Below are 16,218 nucleotides of genomic sequence, written 5' to 3'. Positions count from 1 at the left end.
ATCTCAGCTCACTGCAGCCTTCGCCTCCTGGGTTCAAGCGATTCTCCTGCCTCCGCTTCCCAAGTGGTTGGGATTACAGGCCCCTGCCACAACACTTGGCTAATTTTTTGTACTTTTAGTAGAGATGGGGTTTCATTATGTTGGCCAGGCTGGTCTCGAACTCCTGACCTTGTGATTTGCCTGCCTCAGCCTCCCTAAGTGCTGGGATTACAGGTGTGGACCACTGCGCCCGGTGAAGTCAAATAGTTTTAAAATAATAAAAATAATAAAAAATTAAACAATTTTTTTCTATTAAATATATTTTAAAAGGTAAGTTCTGATAGTATGGTCCTAGCATAACACTAGATATAGATCATTGGAACTATACTGAAGTAAACTTGTATTTTTGGTCTGTTGATTTTTGTCAAAGATGCCAAGACCATTCAATAGGGCAGGAAAGAATGGTCTTTTCAACAGTGGTGCTTTATAAACTGGATATCCCCGTGCAAAAGAATGAATTTGCAACTCTTCCTCACTCCACACCTAAAAATTAACTCAAAATGGATTATAGAACCAAATGTAAGAGCCAAAATAGTAAAACTCTTAGAAAGCACTAGGCAATAGTTTCTTAGATACAACACCAAAACACAAGCAACCAATGGAAAAAATAGATAAATTGGATATCACCAAAATTAAAAACTTATGCTTCAAGGAATGCCATCAAGAAAGTAAAAGAAAACCCATATTATGGGAGTAAATACTTGCAAATCAATTTTTTTATTTTTGATAGTCTCACTCTGTCACCCAGGCTGGAGTGCAGTGACACGATCTCGGGCTCACTGCAACCTCCACCTCCCTTCAAGCAATTCTCCTACCTCAGCCTCCTGAGTAGCTGGGATTATAGGTGCACACAACCATACCCGGCCACGTTTTGTGTTTTCAGTACCGATGGCGTTTCACCATGTTGACCAGGCTGGTCTTGAACCTTTGACCTCAAGTGATCCTCCTGCCTCGGCCTCCCAAAGTGCTGGGATTACAGGCATGAGCCATTGTACCTGGCCGAAATCAAATATAAGACACGTATCTTGACTATTATAAAGGGCTCTTTACAACTCAATAGTAAAAGGACAGATAACCCAATTTTTAAAACAGACAAAATATTTGAATTTCTTCAAAAAGAGTATACAGATGGCAATAGCACATAAAAAGATGTTTAACACCATTTAACCATGAGGAAAATACAGATCAAAACTATTATACACCCCCAGGATGACTAAAATAAACAATGATAGACAAATAAAAATTGATAGACAATAACAAGTATTGATGAGGGTGTAGAGCAATTGGAACCCTCATACATTGCTATTGGGAATGTAAAGTTGTGCGGCAATTTTGGAAACAGTTTGTAATTCCTCAAAATGTCAAACATAGAATTATCTATAACCTAGTAATTCCATTCCTAGCCATATATGCAAGTGATATGAAAACATTCCTCACAAAAACCTACACACAGGTGTTCATAACAACATTATTTGTAATAGCCAAAAAATAGAGATACCCCACATCTACATATGTCCATTACTTGGTGAATGGATAAACAAAATGTAGTAAATCCATACAATGGAATATTATTTGGTCATAACAGGGATGACTGATACATCATGCATCAACCTTGAAAACATTCATGAAAGAAGCTAGTCACAAAAGGCCACATATTGTATAATTCCATTTATATGAAATGGCCAGATATGGCAACTCATAGGCTAGATATAATCTTTAGGGAAAGGAAGTAGATTAGTGTTTGCCTAGGACTGGAGAGGTCAGGGTAAATGGGGAAGGATTGCTAATGGGTATGTGGTTATTTTTTGGGGTGATGAAAATGTTCTAAAATGGATTATTTGGTTGCACAACTCTGCAGATATACTAAAAATCATTTTATTGTACGCTTTAAAGAGGCGAAGTTTGTGGTATTGAATTCTATCTCAATAATACTGTTATTTTAAAAAGATAAGGTCTGAGATACCTAATTGTCTCTTTCATGTTATACTTGGGATTTATTATTCTTATTCTAAACTTTTAAGTCTGGACTTTGGTTAGAGTTACTTTCCTAATTCTGTCCTCCTTACCCTATGAGTCAGAACCTCCTAATGCTTTACTGGCCTCTATCCTTATCCTAAGTCAGAACCTTCCTAGAGCTTTGTAGGCCTCTTAAATTGTGTTTATAATCTTTTGGACAATCCAGTCTCTGTTGTATTTTTCTTCCATTGAATTTCCTAATTTCTTCCCCTGAATTACTTAAAATATCTTAGACTGTTCGTTCTGCTCTTAAATTGTTTGTTTCTTCCTTTTTTCACCAAATTATATGTACAATAATCATCTATTATAAATGCGTTTGTTTTTCTAAAATAAGTGTATAGAGTTTAATGATGGGGTTGGAGGGATTCTGTGAGGGCCACGTAGAAAATTATACTGTGTTTGTTGTTTTGTTTGCTTTAAAGATAAGTTATGAACTTATCCTTTATAAAGTTTTGAACAGGTGACTAAAATATTTTTAATAAATAAACAAAAGTCAGATGTTAATTTTACTTGAAAGTTGGTAAAGTGAGAAGCATTAGAAGGAAAGAGTGACTGAGGAGAGTACAACAGTCATAGGAAGAGTGTATAGAGTAACTGAAGAACTGGCAGCAAGGTTAATGCTGTGAGGTAATCATCTCCTCTCTGTGTCTATCTTAGCCCAACCCAGTCCCAAAAGACCTTTGGGTGATACCTTCTACTCTGACCCCTTCTTCCTTTCCCCTCCCCTCCTCTCTCCCATATTCTTACTATATTTGCCTACTATTTCATTTGACCCCTCTTCCACTAAAGCTGCTTACATCTAGATTCCTGTCTCCATGTATTACCTGCCTTACCTTAATTCCTTGCCAGCCCACTTCTCAGCTTTCTGTCCTAAATTTTCTACTCCTGTTCTTCTATTCTATAGCCAAATGTTATGCCCCTTCATGTCTTGTTCTGCTTTTTCTCAGACAGCACTCCGAAATCCTCTCCTTTCTTTCCTTTTTTTTTTTTTTTTCTGAGACAAAATCTCGCTCCATCACCCAGGCTGGAGTTTGCAGTGTCAGGATCTTGGCTCACTGCAACTTGCGTCTCCCAGGTTCAAGTGATTCTTGTGCCTCAGCCTCCCTAGTAGCTGGTACTGTAGATATGTGCCACCACACCCAGCTGATTTTTGTATTTTTACTAGGGATGTGTGATTTGCCATGTTGGCCAGGCTAGTCTTGAACTCCTGAGCTCAGGTGATCTGCCCTGGTTGGCCTCCCAAAGTGCTGGGATTATAGGCATGAGCCACCATGCCCGGCCTCCTTTCTGAGGTTCCAGCCTCCAATTCCAATGCTTCCTTCTATCTCATGTCCACCTATTGTGTGTGGGCAACCTGCTTGGTGTCTGTCCAACCCTCCAGAATATACTACTCTGTAGGATAAAGAGACCTGTGTCTTTGAAGTGAAATGCTTTCAGATATGTAAATAGTTGTATTTGTTGAATTTACTGGAAGTAGGAGGTGATGTTAAGGTTTAGAAATCCTATTATAATGAATTCTTAGAGGAGATTTCAACTAAAAAAATTTTTTAGTTAGTCCTTACTGAAATAAGCCAATGATTTATTTCAAAAAGTACCTGTATCTTTAATTTACTGGTAAGAAATGACCACAATGAGGACCAAGGCTTAAGTAAGGTTTTAGGAAATGAAATTGTGACAGATATATATGGGTAAGTCAGTGAAGAACATTTGGCAACTAAAGGCAATATGACAGTGACCCTCCTCCCTTCCCCAGTTCTCTAAGTCACAAATTTAAGAATGAGTCATAGCACAATATATTGGAAAGGGAAAGAAAAGCAAACAAAAAAAAAAGGGCTATCAGTGTTATCCCATTTCACTCTGAAGGAAATTTGTATATGAATATAAAAGTATCAGAAAGGATACAGTTAATATATTCTGTGAGTGATAGAAATGTGGTTTTTTTCTTTGTTCCTGTTTATATTTCCTAATTTTCTTTTATAATGAATGTACATCACTTTTGTAATAAACACATTTTTAACTAAGAAAAGTGATAGCAGAAGTGCAGAAAGTAATTATCCTGAATATAAAATTAGAAGCACCAGTGGAATTGGTGTTGTATGAAAATAGTCATGTGAAACAGGGAAAGCATTGGATTATCAGTGATATTAGCCATCTCTTTAGTTTTTGATATTTGATATTTTGTTGTTTTTGTTTGCCTTAAGTTACTTTGGCATGATTTTTATGTGCCTTTAAAAGATGTCTTGGTGACTGAGTAGACTTATTATGAGGTTGAAACTAGAATATTTTTGATGGATTTGGAGAATTGATTTTATGATGAAACATGAGAAACTGCTTTGTGTAAAAATTGTCTTTTCACAAACATACCTGCAAATGTGTAGTCCTAGCTATATTTGACTTCTTTCAACTGAAGAGAGATGGGTTTTGTGTCTTTTTTCAGTGATTTAATTGTGAAAGAGAGTTGTATAGAAAACTAGCTGAATCCCTACAATTGTTTTTTCTAAGGGAATGGTGAAAGAAATTGTTTCTATTTTATCTATATGTTAAAAAAAAATCAAACAAACACAATTTATTCTTTATTCCCAGATTAGAAATGATATTTGCCAAATTTGATGAAGTGCAAAGTTCAGGCGGTATGATTTTGAGTGTCTGCAAAGGTAAGAGTAATTAAGCTCTCAAATATTTCTAAGACTATTTAGCAAAGTTTTAGGCACTAAAATGTATATTACTGATTCAAAAGAGTTGATTTTGTGGCCTGAAAACTTAGTTGAGATATAATAACAAAATATTTACATCCTGCTGACAATTATCCATCCTCTGATTCTTTTGGAGTGAGTGAAAATTTAATAGTGGGTCAGTTGTGTAAAATGATACTGTTCTTTTTTTTTTTTTTGGTGATACTGCCTTATTTTTTGTGTCTTCTGGGTCGAGGTATGATGACCTTCGTGCCCTCCATTTTCTATGCATAAAATGTGTTTTTATACCTGGAATAATTGTTTTATTTAGTTGTCTTTAACAGAAATTGTGGGGTTGATGGGTTCTGTATATAGACTATCTGGGATGATACTGATCAAGAGACTCATACACAGGAACTTCACTAGCATAATCACCTTGGGCTTCTTAAGTAGAATGAGACCATGTTGGAATTCAGGGACGTTTGGAGTTAATATCTGGTATTGACTTGATTTTTGTGGTTCCTCTCCTTTTTGTAAAGTTGATAAGTCATGTTTAGCTTTGTTGGGTAGCATTTGCTTACACTTGAGACTTTAAATATTAATTAGCCATATATGTAACAAATGTATTCTGTTTCCAAAGATAATATAGGTTGTTTTTCCACCTAGTAGTTTCATATTAAAGAGAGTGTGGTTAATTTAGTAATATAAATGATGTTGGAGTAAAAATTTGGTGTGTGAATTTATAGTCAAATAATAGGAAAACTAGTTACTCATAAAATTTAGTTACTATTCTTTGGGTTAAACCAAGACTGAGGATGTGTTACAGGAAGTCAGAAGGAGTAAGTGAGTGTTAGAAAGAATGTGTTTACCCACATCTAAACTTAGTTCCAGAAGCATAAATTGACTTCAGTGCTACCAGTCCTCACCTTGAATGCCAGAAGATTCTCACTTCACTTCTCTGAATAGAAAGTGTTTTAAGTACCTTCTCCTTATTTTTCTAGCAGTTACCTCTGTCAATTTCTAAAGAAACCAGAAACAGTAGGAAGAGATTAGACAAGATCCTTGAACTTGTGTGTTTTCATAACATGATCGTTTGTGTATTTCAGACTAAGTAGTTACAACTCTAAGGAAAAAAAAGTAGAATACTTTTAAAATCTGAGGTATTCATTGTTTGGGTGTGGTTTATTTCAAAAGCACTGTTATTCTTGTATTTTGTGACATTTTTCTGTTACCTTCAAAATAGAGCTTTTTTGTTTCTTATTCTTTAGTTCCCATTCCTTTTTCTATTGTTTATCACTCCATAAACAGGGAGGTTCAGAGTTAGTCTCTAGCGTTTATTTTTTTGAAGAAGAAGACTTCAAAAATTGTTTGCATTGACAATTACAGTCTGAATATTGCAACTATGGTCAAATGTGAAAGTTAAAGTCTATATTGGTCATAATGTTTTTGATGATAATATGCTGTTATTGAAAAATTCCTTAATGAATTAATTAACAAGAAGATGCTAGAAGAAGGAAACCTATTTATCATGTTGGAAAATCCCAGGGCCCAGGCCTCCTCTTCCCTGTTTTTATTCTCTTTCTTAGTGATCCAACCCGGCCCAAAGGCTTTACATGATAACTCTTTGCTAATGATTCCCAATATGTAGTTCCAGCCATCATTCATCTCTCCTTTGGGTTAGGTCTAGACTTAGTAGCCTGTGGCCTTGATGACATTCCCATTTGGCTGCCTAATAGGCATTTTAACTTACTATGTCCAAAAATGAAACCTGTTATCTTTTCTTGCCCCTCAGATCTGTTCCTTCTCCAGTCTTAGCCATTTTAGTCAGTGGCACCATCATCAGCTCAAGCTAGAAACCTGACTTGATTTCCTATTCTAACTGATCAAACATTTCTACTTCTGAAATACTAACATATTCCAAATTTGCTTATTTTTTTCTATCTCCGCTGCTAATATCCTCTCTAAATCTCCTTTAGCTTTTGCCTGGACTACTTCTGTAGACTTCTGTTCCATGTTTGCCCCCAGGAATCCATTTGCTACTGAGAAATCATAGGGATCTTCTTAAAATGTAAATTAGATCATGTCACAACAGGAAGAAGATAATGAAATTTCTCCCCTTAAGGAACCTGTAATCTAGTGATAGAGATAGATCATAAACAAGTATATACAATGTGGTTACAGTTGGTAATGGAGAAAATATAACTACGCCTTGTTTAATGAGTTTAAATTATTCATAAATACCCTGTGCCAAGTGAAAGACCATTAGATGAAAAAATTATTTTCACCAGTATTGATGAGAAAAATTATGGTGTGTTTTATCCCAGCCCATGATACTTGAGTTGTTTTCCCAGGTAGAAAAATATATCAATTGAGTACTGAAAACAAATTTTTATAAGTAACAATTTGAAGGGAAGTTGTACGTAAAGTAATATCATGGAGTTTAATTCAACTTCTTCTTTATTTCTGCACAATTTTTCCCCACAAAATTTTCAGGCCTTTGTTGATTCATTTTTATTGCACACTAAAACTAAAACTGTAAATAAAGTGATAGAAACAGAAAACATTTTAGGAGAGAGTAAAAGCTCAGCATGAAATCTTGTGGAAATAGTTCATGCACACAAAGAGCTGTTGAAGATACTACCTTTTCTCTCCCTCACTTGGTGTTATTTATGCAAAATAAATTATTTTGGGTCCAAACATGGCACGCAATTCAAATTTGTTCCACTTGATATTCTGTGACCAGAAACTATTATGGTAAACAAAATTTTTTGGTGTGTCTTTGCCTGAAACCATAATAATGAAACATCACACATCTTACAGCATATTGATTTAGAGTGTTTTATGATGAAAAAAATCATTTTACTAAATACAAGAAGCCAAAGGATTTGTTGTAAAGGTGCTACAACTTTTTTATAGCTAACAGTTGTCATCCGAACAGTCATAAGTGAGCTATAGAGTATTTGATGGTTTTTTGAACTCAACTTGTCATTTAAAAGTTAGGCAGAGTCCCTAAGTGCAGTAGAATTAGCTCTGCTATTAGAAGAAAACCGGACTTAAAATCTGTCAGATTGTGACTAGAAGGAGGGAACACCAGCCCTGTAGGAAAGAAAAGACTGAAAGTTGGAGGTCCCCTGCAATTATGGCAGACTGTGGTGTCGTTACGGAGCTTTCCAGACAGTCTCCTGCACAAACCAAGGATGTAAACACTAACAGTGTTGGTGGCTGTAATTGCAAATCCTTTTCTCTTTCACCGTGAAAAAAACTATGCATAATTATTATTTGTCGAGTGTGTGTGTAGGACCTAATACAGTCTTGGCCATGCAGTCCTTGTAAAGTATTTTCTGGCTTCTCTGTTTGAAACAGTTGCTAGGAAAAGAATTGTTCTTGGAGGCTGGCAATAAAATAAAGCCTGGAAATGAGGCTTTGAAATTACCTTAATATTTGGCTTCTATGAGTCAACAAGATAACTTCCAATCTAGTTTTGTATGTTTTTATAACATACCCTTTAGTGAAAAGAAAAGCAGCTCTTTTCTTTGGTTGATTTATAAAATGTATCTGTTTGTGACCATGAGCTCCAGGACCTTCCTTCAGAGCTTGACAATGTGCTGATGGTTCTGCAGCTTGGATAGAGGGTGCTCTGCGCCCCTGCAGCTGCGCATTGGCTAGGTTCTGTCTCCACCAGAAGCAAGCTTTGTTCCGTGTGGCCCTGCTGTCCGCACACAGAGCAGCCTTTGATGGGCTGCCTTTGACGTGATTTGTTTACGGCAGCCAGAAATGCTTCCTGCATAATGAGAGCAGTTAATCATGGAAACTGGGCTATTCCTGTTTGTGCACTTCTAGCTGTCTTCTGTTGTAAATATTAAAAGGTAACGACAAAAGGATGAAAACCTTTTTAAAAAGGCGCAAATCAGTTAATCCATCAGATCATGTGATTGCTACTGATTACATGGATATCTTTAGGGAAGCAGAAAATGATTGCTGAACACATGCCTTGTGTTTTGATGATTGCATTAAAAGTCCCCCAGCGGGATGGCATTTATTGGCTCTCAGAGCTTTTCTTAGATTAAATTTCAGGCAGCCAGTACAAGGAGAAACATCATAACCTGTATCCAACAGCATATGTGCAGCTAAAGAATAATCTTAATCAAGTCCTTCTAGGCTCTGCTAAATAAACGAGGGTTTTCAGCAAGACCCCAGACTTTTATTTTGAAGTGGAGTAGCAGCTGTTGGCTATTGCGGTGCAGAGCTGCAGCGAGGCCTGGGTCACACAGTGCTCCGGGTGTCTGCAGGCTGCAGGCCGAGCCCAGTGGCGCAGGCACTGAGCTGTACTTATTTGCTGTGCTATTTGACCTCTTGATTTGAGAGAGCTCCCTGGACCATCTAATGGCTATGGGAGATGGTGAGTAAGATTTATTTTTCTTCTTTTGCTTGTGTTATACACTTCCTTTTAAGGTGACGATCATTTGCTGTGTAAGAAATACATTTCTCCCTAAAGAATGAAGGACACTTGTGTGTTTGTGTGTGTGTGTACACTTGTGTGTGCATTTATGCATGTGTGTGCATGTCATTTGATGTCTTTTTTTACTTGATGTATCTGTGTGGGATCTGGCAAGTATAAGGTGACAATTTACCTTGTAACCCAAGCAAGCTTCAGTCTTGGTGGTAGATACGAAGGGATATTCAAAGAAGCGTGGAATATGTGCAGAAGCTTAGAGGAAGAACACTGCCTTTGGAGGAATGACAGATTTTGGCAGGAGGATTTGATTAGCTAGCTTGATATCCTTCCTGTTATATTTGATACAAGTAGAATTATGTGGAAGTAAAATATTTAAGGAAGCAAAATGGCTTGCTATGGGCATTATTTTAATTCATATGATTGTTAATTGTCAGTGTCCCTAGTAAACACTTTTCTAGAAAATATTTAACCTTTTAAGATGCACAAGGTGTAATTTGATTAAAAATAGATTTTTGCCAGTGTTTCAGTTTGGTAAGAATAATTTTAAAAACACATTATTTCTATAATGCCTAATAGTTCTCCAAAGCACTTTTGTATACTTGATATATATTAACTCCTCAGGTATGAACAACTCTATGAAGTGTTCAGAGTATTTTGGTATTTCCATCTTACAGATTGGGAAACTGAGACCTGCTGAGACAATATGTCCCAGATCCAGGCACAGAAAGCAAACCAGAACCAAATCTAGGGTCCCAAATGTGCATTTGGTATTTTCCATTATAACACTTAATACTTGAGCTTTTTTTCTTTTTCCGTTACACCTTTTTCTGTTATGAGGCCTAGAGATATACTTTATAATCACATCAACATCACAGATATGTATGAAGGGAAATCTGAGGTTCCTCAAAAATGTTTTGAGTGTTTTTTTGCTAGGTTCTTAAGGAAGACTGGTCCTTATCTGGAGGTTGTAACTCTTAGTGGTTTCAGCCTTCTTTGACTATGTATGTAGTGAACTCTTCTAAAAAGTAATTCCCCTAGGGGCTATGAGGGATAGGATACAAATGTATCAAAATGATGGTATTGGTAGACAGTCATTTAAACTATTAATGTACATTTAAATGGAAATCTGATAGAAAATTTGGTTTGGCATATCGTCATGATTTATTCAAAGAATTTATGTAACCATTTTATATGATCTTATGGAAATAAATGAGAAAACAGTTTTTCAGCTATCAATTTTTAAGACAAAAGCAGGATTAACAAATAAGTTCTCATATACTTAAGGGCATTGCCAAGTTTCTCCCTTTTTTAAAAAAAAAAAACCTAATTTGTAGATAACTCTAAATGTTGCATTTGGTGTAGGCCATATCCAGATTTTATTTTCTTTCTTAAACATTTTAGGTTCAATGGTTATAGTTTTATGTTTACTTTGTTTTTCTTTTTTTAGATAATACATAACATTTGGACTGTTTAGGAATATATTGATTATTTTTTTAAAAAGTAACCTCTGACGAAGATGAGAGGATAACATTTCAGCTAATTCTCTTCTATAAAAATGATACCTTTATAAAAAATTTAAACAATAAAGATATGTATATAGTAATAGGCTATCTTGGAATTTATATAGTTCTTAACAGTTTGATATATACTCCTGCATATTAGTCTTTGTCACATCCAATGCACATACACTATACCAGAGTCATGTAAACATATAAAACAGGAACATATAAAACAAATGGATTATAGTGCCCCTACCTGATGTTTTTTATTTTAATTATGAACTTAATATACAATGTCATTGCCCTTTCAAAATTCAAGCAATGAAAATAAAGCAAAAATCTCTTCAAAACCACCTTCAAGACCTGATCCCAGGTATAAATAGAGGAGAACACTTTTATTAATATGGAGCATGTCTTTTTCTACCTGTTACTGTGCCTTTACGTACATATTAAGTATCAAAGTATATGGTTTTGCTTTGACTATGTTTACATAAATGATACCATTCTGAATGTAATTTTGCCGTTTGCTGTGTTTACTCAGTATGGGATGGAGCTTTTTAAAAAATACCATTGTGTTATTCTGCATCATTTTTTAAAATGGTTCGTAATATTCTATAGTATGGACATATTATAACCATTTTGTCTTCTATGGAAATTTATTTACTATATATAATTTTTCTAAATGGTTCTGAAATAAGCACCTTTGTACAAACCACATGTGTTTGTGTATACACACACACACATATATATTTCTTAAAATAGTCTGGACGTGGAATTTCTGAATCAAAGTTTTCATTCATTTTAGAATTGTGTTAGGTATAGCCAATTTGCTCCAAAAGAGGCTAAAGCCACACATGCACTCCCACCAGTAGTGCCTGCTGTCCTACATTCTTTTCAGTTCTGGTTATTATTAAAATTTGCCTGTCAGATGGTTGAAAAATATCTCGCCCTATATAAACATCTGTGCTTTCTGATAAGATTGATCATCTTCATATGTTTGGTTATTTATATTTCCTTTTCGGTAGATGCCTTTCAGCATCGTAGCCAACTTTTTGGTTGTTGTTTGTTTATACTTGCTTTTTATATATTCCAGTTATTAATCTATTATCTATTGAATATGTGATGTAAGCTTAACTTCAAGACCATGTGAAAGATTTCATTAGCAGTTTTATTTCTAGGCAAACTTGGATTTGTGAAGCACTATAATGGCTTTCACTTAAGAATAGGGGGTGGGTTTGGGGGGCTTTTCAATTTAGTTGTCCTCACCCTTACCCATGAGTATTAAACCAAGCAGTCATATAATCATGCAGTAGCTCTGGTCAGTCAAACCAGATAGAGTTAAAAACCTGTAGGATTATTATGTGGTGCTGAGCCCTGCAGTCTGCCTCAAAAAGCAGGCAAGAGGAATTTGGCCTTTTGTTGTTATGCTGCAGAGTGGCTGGAAAGAAGTAAGGTTTTGTTGTAAATAGATTGTTTCTAAACTTTTAACATTTCAACACAATCTGTTATTCCAAAAATGAGTTTTAAAAAATCTATGTACAAGCGATGATATAACCATGACTTTCTAGAGACCAGCCTTCTGGGACTGCATCGAACTAATATATAACTTGGTGTGTATATATATACACACACACATATATATAACTTGATTTGTATACATATCTATAGCTTGGTGTATATATATACACACACACATATATATAACTTGGTGTGTGTGTGTGTGTATATATATATAACTTGATCTACAATTGTTTATAGGACAATAACAAGAAATTAATACTAAATAGACCTCTCTTCTATGCTGTTGAATATTCTTTGTGATACACTAGGACTGGGTAATTTAAATTAATGACAGAAAGCAACCATTTGACTTACTGGCAGGAAGGCTAACTTTTCTTGTAGGAACACTGATAGAAGGAAAAGAAGTCTGTAAGGTAAAAAAGTAAATTACAAGGGACAGAAGACTGGGCATTAGCAGTAATACAGGCAGTAAGTAGCAGGCACTAAGATTGAAAATAGACAATGACTAAAATAAAGCCACCCTATAGTACCTTCCTGCTGTAGCTATTGAAGGTGTTGTACAACCATCCTGTGTTTTAGGTCTGTGTTAAGGGCATCTAAGTGCATATACTTTACCTTTGAATAAATAGTATCCTTCTAAGGCAGTCTCATTTAACCCCTTGGATCCAGGAGGTTGGGCACCAATAGTAACATATCCTCAAACCTGGTGTTGCTAATAAACTTGAATCTTCAAGAAAAGGTTTACATATTTTCTTTGTACATATAGAATAGTACAATTGATGTTCTTACAGCTGCAATACTCTAAACTGTCTTGAAAATTTAAGTACTTGAAATGACTAAATTTTGTAAAGGTTCTAAGTAAACCTTATTCTGAGCCTCATTTGTTATTTAGTTTGATATTATGGCCATTATGGCATGTGTTATTTAATTTCATTAATACCAAATAATGGTTTAAATTGTGATTGTCTCTTTACTTCATTGGACTGTTCAAAGTCTTGAATTTTTAAAGGACCCCATTTAAATAAAAGGGCAAAAGTCTTCAAATATATTTTTAACTAGTCAGTTATATCTACCTAGAAATTTCAAGATACTTTATCAAATATCTTGGCCTCTATTCTGCTTTGTATAGAACTGACTTTCTTATAAATAAATAGTTAACTAAGGTTGTGCTACTGAGAATACTGCATCTTCATGTGAATATTACAATATAGCCAATTGTCTTATTTTTGAAGTGCTTGAATTTTCAATTTCTAGTAATTTTACTAAAGTTTTTCATTTTAGTTTAAATTGAAGATGTTTTAAATTTTTACTATTTGATTCTTTTACTTCTGAAAGCTTGTGATTTTCTTTAGCTGTGGGAAGCTTTCTCCTATTATTTTTTCGTAAGTTTTCCCCTTTATTAGTTTAGTCTTTTCTTACCTATTATTCAGATATTGAATTTTCTGGGTTGATCTTCTGTCTTTTATGTTTTGTCTTCACTTTCCAGTTTTATGTCTTTCTCTTATCCTATATTCTGGGAGATATCCTTCACTTTCTTACCCAATCCTTCTATTAAATTTTAACTTTGACAAACAAAAGTTTAAACGTGTCTAAGAACTTGCTTTTTCCTTTTTCCATGGTTCCATTTCCACAAAATCCTGTGTGTGTGTGTGCACACATGTGCACATTTGTGTGTAAAATGTTGTGCTCCCTGAATCGGGAATGAGAAAGAGTTTAATAAAACCATTCCATAGATTTTCCGTTGCTCCTTGTGCTCATCCCTGTACTTTCTGGCTTAGAAATAGTCACTTCTCTCTTATTTTAGCTTCTGAGAATCACAAGTTGTGGCTGTACTGTGGTGTTAATGGTGTTATTCTTCAGTAGCTGTTCGTTCTTTTTTTTTTTCTTTTTTTTTTTTTCTGACAGTTCAGAGCAAAAGGAATGTGCATTCTTTTTATTTGCATCTTTTAAGAATTCATTGTGATCTTTTAGATGCTGATTTCACATATTCCACCTTCATCTCATTTTCTTTACCTTTTTGAGTTATTTTGTTGGGATTCCACTGCAGGATTTTAAACAAGGGAGTAAAGTGGTTAAAATTATTATAATTTTTTAATGAAGCATTTCAAACATACCCAGAAATAGAGAGTATTATAATGAACTTCCATTACTACTCATCATCCAGTTTCAAGAAATTATCAATACATGACTAGTATTTATTCATCTATATCCCTACCCTATCTTTTCCCAGCCGTAGTATTCTGCTGGACTGAGATGTGTGTGTATGTACACATGGTACTCATCATGTATGTCAAATAAAGTGTCTTTCAGAAAGACAGTTACAATACCATTGTCACACCTAAAAGTTTAACCCTTAGTGTCAAATAATATGTTCACATTTTCTCAATTGTTTTATAAACATCTTTTTACAGTTTGTTTTGAATCAGTGTTTGAAGAAGGTTTACCATTGCAATTGGTTGAGGTACCTCTTAAGGCTCTATTCATCTATAGGATTTATCTCACTTTTTTCTCCTCTTGCCATTTATTTATTTATTTATTTATTTTTGAGACGGAGTCTCACTCTGTGGCCCAGGCTGGAGTGCAGTGGCCGGATCTCAGCTCACTGCAAGCTCCGCCTCCTGGGTTCACGCCATTCTCCTGCCTCAGCCTCCCGAGTAGCTGGGACTACAGGCGCCCGCCACCTCGCCCGGCTAATTTTTTGTATTTTTTTAGTAGACGAGGTTTCACTGTGTTAGCCAGCATGGTCTCGATCTCCTGACCTCGTGATCCGCCCATCTCGGCCTCCCAAAGTGCTGGGATTATAGGCTTGAGCCACCGCGCCCGGCCACCATTTATTTATTGAAGAAAAAAATGTGTTAAATAGTCTTCCTGCACACTAGATTTTTTTATTGTGTTGTATGGTGCTTTTATATTTCTGCTTTTTAATGTTTATCTCCTGTATTTCCTCAAAATTGAAAATTTTTCTAGTGACTTGATCAGAATCAAATCTCACGTGTGGTATTTTGGATTTCTGTCAGAAGGCATACACTGTCTGATTGTCTTTCTTTGTGATGCTAATATTGAACTGTGAGTTTAGGTGTTACCAGCCTGATCCATCCTTTATACAGTTCCCCCTCAGCCTTTCATTTAGTGATTTTGGCAGGCATTGATCCCAATTGCTTTTTTAGAGGATTATATTATCTACTTTGTGATTTGGAAGGAAGTCAAAAATAGAAGCAAGGAGACCAGTTAATAGACTGTGGTAGTAATATAGGCAAAGACAATACTGGTGTGGCCTTAGATTAGGAGTGGCAGCAGAGGTAAAGAGAAGTAGGTGGATTTAAGCACGAGAACTGTTGGTAGATGAACACTGTGGGTCAAAGGAAAACTTGAGGTGGGTTACAACATTATGAGCTTGAGCAGCTGAATAGATGGTGACATTATTTACTGGGATTGGGGAGGACTTGGGGAGATCAGTTTTGGATGATGTTGGTGTTACGTATCTATATGAAATTAGAGTGACTTGGAGATACCCATGGGGGTGGATATCTAGTAGGCAATTGGATGTATAGGTCTGGAACTCAGAGATGGTCTAGGCTAGAGACAAACATTTGAGAGCTGTCAGCATATAGAAGGTATTTAAAACCATTGAGAATAAGTGAGGTCATTTAGAGAGTGTGTAGTCTGGAGAAAAGGAGAATATTCAACATTTTATTGTTGAGTAGAGAAAGAACAGCCAGCAGAAGAGACTTAGCTTGAGGTACCTGTGAGATTAGAGAAAAGCCAAGGAGAGCTTCCCATTGCAAAAGCACAGTGTGGAAAGTGTAGACAGCTGAAATTTGAGTTTTCCGAGGCATCTGTGGTATAATAGTTTATAGGGATTATTGTTTCCTAATCTCAGTTTGTAATTTAGCTGTTAGATATAACCATAGTCACTGCTGGATATGCAAGAGTGTAAAACAGTTTAGAAATCCCACGTCTTGTTGTTCATTGTTTTAATTAGAATAAGGAAGGATACAACTTCAAGGGAAAAGAG

At 35.5% G+C, this 16,218-nt stretch overlaps 1 protein-coding gene across 4 annotated transcripts in view; it reads left to right on the top strand.

Annotated features, from left to right (window-relative positions):
- CLASP2 (cytoplasmic linker associated protein 2) overlaps positions 1 to 16,218 on the top strand; it is a 223,624-nt gene that overhangs the window by 44,241 nt on the left and 163,165 nt on the right. For 3 of the 4 annotated variants that reach the window (XM_025375041.1, XM_025375040.1, XM_025375039.1), the window contains exon 7: positions 4,639 to 4,709. In XM_025375041.1, coding sequence (XP_025230826.1) covers positions 4,639 to 4,709 — 71 coding nt within the window. Of the gene's footprint in view, positions 1 to 4,638; positions 4,710 to 8,332; positions 9,127 to 16,218 lie in introns of those variants that run through there. The other variant, XM_025375045.1, reaches the window with a different exon arrangement.

The sequence above is a fragment of the Theropithecus gelada genome, chromosome 2 (genome assembly GCF_003255815.1).
Source record: "Theropithecus gelada isolate Dixy chromosome 2, Tgel_1.0, whole genome shotgun sequence".
Lineage (NCBI taxonomy): Eukaryota > Metazoa > Chordata > Mammalia > Primates > Cercopithecidae > Theropithecus > Theropithecus gelada.
The sequence above is the reverse complement of the archived record's forward strand: the minus strand, read 5'-3'. Positions and strand labels throughout refer to the sequence as shown.